The 6,203-nt window shown below is 37.8% G+C and overlaps 2 protein-coding genes across 2 annotated transcripts in view; both read left to right on the top strand.

The window, feature by feature from the left end:
- smarcd2 (SWI/SNF related BAF chromatin remodeling complex subunit D2) overlaps positions 1-4,778 on the top strand; it is a 13,943-nt gene extending 9,165 nt beyond the window's left edge. Inside the window, exons 8-14 of the mRNA XM_014013933.1 lie at positions 156-257; positions 343-504; positions 2,348-2,445; positions 2,730-2,865; positions 2,968-3,090; positions 3,495-3,596; positions 3,673-4,778. Of these exons, the coding sequence (XP_013869387.1) occupies positions 156-257; positions 343-504; positions 2,348-2,445; positions 2,730-2,865; positions 2,968-3,090; positions 3,495-3,596; positions 3,673-3,726 (777 nt within the window). The 3' untranslated portion in view covers positions 3,727-4,778. The remainder of the gene's footprint in view (positions 1-155; positions 258-342; positions 505-2,347; positions 2,446-2,729; positions 2,866-2,967; positions 3,091-3,494; positions 3,597-3,672) is intronic.
- Positions 4,779-5,327: 549 nt separating this feature from the next.
- The window catches only part of psmc5 (proteasome 26S subunit, ATPase 5), a 6,080-nt gene continuing 5,204 nt past the window's right edge, over positions 5,328-6,203 (top strand). The window contains exon 1 of the mRNA XM_014013944.1: positions 5,328-5,372. Coding sequence (XP_013869398.1) covers positions 5,331-5,372 — 42 coding nt within the window. The 5' untranslated portion in view covers positions 5,328-5,330. The remainder of the gene's footprint in view (positions 5,373-6,203) is intronic.

Here is a 6,203-nt window from a genome sequence, read left to right on the forward strand (position 1 = left end):
TTAGTTTAAAAATGATAAAAACTGAACATCCTACAGTATTTTTAGTTTTTATTTTACAGTTAAAATATATGTTTGTTAAATGAAGTCAAATGTTACAACTAATCATGGCTCCCTTTAATAAGTGATAGTCTGTTCTGATTATTTTTTTCTTCCAGTGGCACAGGATGCCCACCACTCAGGAGACGGACGGTTTCCAGGTGAAAAGGCCAGGCGACGTGAACGTCAAGTGCACCCTTCTGCTCATGCTCGACCACCAGGTAGCGCCCGCTCTCCTGATACGAACTATCTGTTTCATACTTTGGCCGAGTTCAACCGTTTCTTCATCCATTACCTCCCTTTCAGCCTCCTCAGTACAAACTGGACCCACGTTTGTCCCGTCTCCTGGGCGTGCACACACAGACTCGGGCCAGCATCATGCAGGCTCTGTGGCTCTACATCAAGAACAACAAGCTGCAGGACAGCCACGAGAAGGAGTACATCAACTGCAACCGCTATTTCAGACAGGTAACAKTTCAATTTYAASCAAGGTTTTCACAAAATTACATGTGAAGAATACATTTTATCACTCATGGAGGGATTGACTCTTGAAATGAATAAATYATATCAAACTAGAAGCACTCTGASAGTGCAAACCTCYGCCAAGACYAATTTCCCCCATCCTGTAAWGGAGTAAAWGCGCMAAAGCAGAGATGGAAATACATTTGCCGAATAAGTTCTGACGTAGCGAACATTTAAGCAGGCATCTACTGTAAATATGTTAGCAAAAACCTATAATGAAAAGTTCCCAGACTGCTTATAGATTTATCTCTTGAGCAAATACATATTTTTTACATATCACAACATCGGCAATTTTCTCAGCTTTAATTTAAGCCCTATTGTATAGAAATCGGATAAAAAWTGTGGGTGCTATGAATATTTTTGTGACAGATTGAAGCGCGTCCCGCATTGAAACYCTACTGTTTTGTTGACATGACTCAATGCATAGCAATGGCTCCTGTGCGGCGCACGATAAGTCACGTGATGTCCAATCCAGTAATATAGATCAATGAAACCCGCTAGCTTCCAAAATGCCAAAATGAATCTGTTCTCCTCCCGTGTCCAAACTTTGAGGGCCGGCCAGAAGCTCTCTGCAAGGCTAGTACCGAGAAACTGTTTTCATTGGTTGTTTGGGAAATGTGGTGTGTTTTGAAAATGGGAAAAATGGGTTTCATGGTGCAGTGATGCACTTCCAAGCCACACAGCGTTCTCTAATTGCGCACCAAATGCGTAAAAATGCGCACAGTGTGGCAAAAATTATTCATCATTAAATCCGGTTTCATTTGGAAGTAAATTAAATTGCTGTTCAATCCAGTGCAAATGAACACTGAAAGCTGTCACTGTTTTTTACTGAAGCCCTGYCAATGCATCACAGCTTTCGATCTCAGAGGGYTAAAAGAAATTTWAAAAAGTCCTGTATCCGTATCGTGATCCGGAACCTCACCAGAATGTAAAGTTGTGTTACTGGCTAATCCCCACATGTGGTAAAAATGCCACGACAATCCGTCCACGGGTTCTTGAGTAATTTTGTCCACAGACAGACAGCCGGACAGACAGACATACGYGACCGAAAATATTACCTCCTTGGCGGAGGTAATAAACAAGAACAGCGAAGCACCAATCGGCCATAACATTTTAAAGTAAACCTGACCTGTAAAGACACATTCTACTTTTCATCTTCAGGTTTGCTGAAATATCTGGCATTAAGTTGTCAGCAGCAGATCCTTTAAGTCCTGTAAGTGGTGAGGTGGGGCCTCCATGGATTTGATTTGTTTGTTTAGCATATGGCACAATTCAACGTGGAGAATCTGAAGTCGATGCTTTATGTTCCGTAAACCATCCTTAAATCACATCTGTGTGCTGGAAGCATGATCCTGCTGAAATTATTTTATTTTATTTTAAACTATTATATTTCTTTAAAACAAATCAATTCTATGTACAAATATAAAAAAGAAAAAACCACAAATACACTGAAATGAAAGGAAACAGAGAGTCGAAAAAAATTTCATGATATCTGCCCCTTTTTTTCCTCAAATATCAACTCAAACAATACTCATCTTCAATTAACATGAAACAAAACAAGAAAAAAATCAAATCCCTCTAATCCTGTAGATAAACAACAAGAAGGACTGTATTTTTCAGCTTGGTGTCATATCTTCACAAACAAAATTACTATAAAGGTTTTTGTATGACCTTAAATTGTACACCATCACATTACTTTATGATTTGACATTCCTTATATATATAAAAAAAAACGATCCAACTTGAAGGTGTCTTAACGTGTTCTACTTTGGAACTAAACTCTGCTCAGATCTTCAGCTGCACACGCATGAGGTTCTCTGAGATTCCCATGAAACTGGCAGGCCTCCTGCAGCACCCGGACCCCATTATCATCAATCACATCATCAGGTAGAGGACTGCAGGTCTTTATGCTTTTTTCTGTGTTTGTGGGGGTTTATTTGTCAGTTTATAGCTTTGCATGAATCTGTTTTTATACCAGCTATGATGAGCAAAAAATAAATAAAAATAAAAATAAAACAGCTGGTGGGCAGATCTAGATGTAAGATTAAGAAACACCTTGTAGTTTTTTKTTTTTTTTTTTAGCTGAGGCCACGTGGCAAAGTCTTCTGTTGTCTTTAGCTCAGTCATAGATCATCAGCAGCAGTGAGCTACTTTGTGTTTCCCCTGAGCAGCGTGGACCCCACAGACCAGAAGAAGACGGCGTGTTACGACATCGACGTGGAGGTGGACGACCCTCTGAAGGCTCAGATGAACAGCTTCCTGTCCTCCACCACCAACCAACAGGAAATCGCTGCTCTTGAGATGAAGGTGGGGCCTGTTACTTGTGAAACCGAGAGGTTTATTTCAATAAACACTGAGTTAAATGTTAATTAAAAATAATAATAATGATCTGCTTCTACGGTTGCACAGATTCATGAAACGATCGAGTACATTAACCAGCTGAAGACRGAGAGAGACTTCATGCTGAGCTTCAGCAACAATCCACAAGAGTTCATCAAAGACTGGCTCAAGTCTCAGTGCAGAGATCTGAAGGTAAAYTGGAGGAACGGCCTTTTCTGTGGAAGTGCAGGGAGGGAGCTGAGTTCAGCTGTCATCACATCATTCACGCTCCATCACAGCAGTGCCACTTCCACTAAAGCTGATATTAGTCRGCATGACCTGAAAGCCTAACTATCAAATTATTTGAAAAGTTTACAATTGTTCCTGTTTCTGTAAACTCAGCATTTAGATCTTAAAGCGTAATAATCTGGGAAATGTTAGTCTAGTCCATTTCAGATGCGAGTAAAACTCACTCCTCTACAGACAATTCAGATTTAAAACAGAATTCAAAGGCTTTTGTCCACACCTTTTTGTTTGAGGTCTAAATGATGCTATTTCTGTGATTCTGAGAACCACGAGAAGCTCCCGTGTTGACTGATGTCTTTGTGTTTGATCAGCTGATGACAGACGTGACCGGAAACCCAGAAGAGGAGAGGAGGACCGAGTTCTACCAGGAACCCTGGGTCCCTGAGGCGGTGGGCAGATACGTCTACTCCAAAGTAAGTGAGGAAAACGTGTTTGACAGACTTTGCCGTTGCTTTTATCTGAACCAGCGTTGTTGGTTGTTTGCTTCAGGTGCAGCAGAGAAGACAGGAGCTGGAGCAGGTGTTGGGGATCCGACTCACCTAAAAAGGCACGTTGGGCCTAGTTAACAGATCCARCTTTAACGTCTGGTTGTCTGAAACTGGAAGGATCAGAGCCATTGTTTGAGTCACGAAGCCATCCTCGCTGAGAAATGAGACCAAAAATAGGACCAAAGTGATTCGTATAACATTTTAGAACATGTTTGCTTTGCATTGTTTTTGATTTTGAGCTTGTTCAAATAATCTTTGCTAATATCTATYTTTTTTCTTACTTTTAAAGGTACAAAATGTTGAAAACTGTTTAAACACTGGTAACATTGAGGTGATCATACCATCCTGCTCTCGAGTGCTTATTTTATTGTTGTATGTTAATGTTTAAAAACTAAGACGGCGCCTGATGTCTGATAACAAAATATTTTTTAGCTTTTCAAGCCTTTTTGTTCAATAAATGTAATTGTATKACATGCTGATTGAGACATCCTTGAAATGTACATTTCACTTTAAATTAAATGTTTTAAAAAGTGACTTCAGCAAAAACCTTTAAAACCGTYTTAATTACAGATAATTATATTCTTACATCAAAACAGGAAATTGTTTGTGCATGTAATATTTGTGATGGTAAAATGTTTTCTGTTTAGTGGAATAAAAATAATTTACTAAGGGAACGAGTGGGACATGAACTCAGACCTCAGAAAAGGTTGAACTCTTTCTGTCGACAGCTGTTTTCTTYAGAAAGTGCTGTTTCAGGTTTAAAGGTTTACATGCTTTTAGTTTGTTTTATGCTTTAAAACAAATACTTTGTGGAAGTTTATTATTGATTTAAAATCGAAATTCAACTGTGGTGTCAGGTCTAAAAGACCAAACTAAAATGATTTTTGCTTTTTGTTTTTGTAAAGATTTTGAATGGGTTTGATTTATTTTTTTTTTACATTCCGTGTTCTTGTGCCAAAATGCACTTTGTGCTATTGATTAATTGAATAATCAAGCATAAATGTTTTGGTACAGYTTCTTATTAATGTTTGCATGTTGTTTATCATTCAAAAACCTTTATCTTTTATACATTTGAGGTATTTTTTACAATAAATATACTTACAAATATGTGTTGTGCTGTATTTGTTTTTATAAACTCCTTTAATTTTCTGCATATTTGTCTTTTTGCAGTAATAGTTTTGAGGATAAGTTGAAATGTAAAACCTGTGCGTGCATTTTAAGCTGGAGTTTTTTTCTTGTGCATGTTCGGGCTGGTTGCAGGGCTCGGGTGCTTCAACAGGAATGTCTCGTTTGACTCAAACACCAGTCCTCAAAATAAAGACCAAGAGAAATGCATCTTGCTGTAGAGTTTGGCTGCGCGCTTTGATGCAAAAGCATTTTTCATTTCATACATTTTGATATTTAGTGCTCCATGTAACAACTGAAATAAACTTGCAATATCAGTAATTAACTTTAAATTATATTTTAATATGCTTTATTTGCCGTTAAGAAACTATTAACCCACATAATGTGTTTATTTTCCCGCGGTTCATTTGTGTTAAAAGTCCGACGATTTAATCTGTAATTTAGCAAATGAACCACAGGGGACGCTGTGTGTATTTAAAGTAGAAACAGGAAACGAAGAAGACGTTCACCGGAAGTACGGCCTCCYTGAAGCGGATGCCTGTGCATTACAAGATGGACGTAGACGGGGTTGAAAATGTATGTGTAATTTTTGTCTGTTTTCTCGATTTTCTCTGTATTTTAGCCAGGGAATGCTGTTGTTGAACTTTAAGATTGTTAGTATTTTTTTAAACCGGAGGTGATATGAAAGGGTTTTGCGGATCCAGCTTCAAAGCTTAAGTGTTACTTCTTTAAAAGAATGAATGTGTTCAGTGCTGCCGGTTTGCTGTCTCATTGTAGCTCAACACGCTAAAATGCTGTCACTGACTTAGTTTACCGGCCTGAGTCAACTTTTCACAGCGACTAACTATATTTACTACTCGAGTTGTCTTTAATGATATTTAAAACGCGCAAAATTACAAATGTTTGGATGTTTAAATCACTTAGCGTAAAAATATTGTGCATTTTAGTGGACTAGCTAAATGCTAATAAGTCTATTAGCTGAAGGAAACACTCTGTATATTTGTTGTTCTTTTAACTACAGTTGTCACTTTACAAGTGCTCTTAAGACATAGTTGTCATTTTTTTGTAAACCTTTGCATGGTTAAATTAACTTAAACCTTACAAGTCACCAAAAAATTTATTGAAAATGAACCTAAGTAAATGCGAGATCAGGTTTGCTAATTTTTAACCAAACCTTGGAGAGATAGTAATTTCCATACGAAATGTTGCTTTGTATTAACTCTCCTATTATGTTGCGGGTCAAACTGACCCGTGTCAAAGTTTATAAATGTTTTAAAATAGTTACAAGTATTTTTTCCAATGTGAAACGTTTTCTATTTGTTTTAACAAGTATAATCAACATATAAAATGGTTCATTTAACATATTCACACACACACACACACACACACACACACACACACACACAC

The sequence above is a fragment of the Austrofundulus limnaeus genome, unplaced genomic scaffold, assembly GCF_001266775.1.
Source record: "Austrofundulus limnaeus strain Quisiro unplaced genomic scaffold, Austrofundulus_limnaeus-1.0 Scaffold108, whole genome shotgun sequence".
Taxonomy (NCBI): Eukaryota; Metazoa; Chordata; class Actinopteri; order Cyprinodontiformes; family Rivulidae; genus Austrofundulus; species Austrofundulus limnaeus.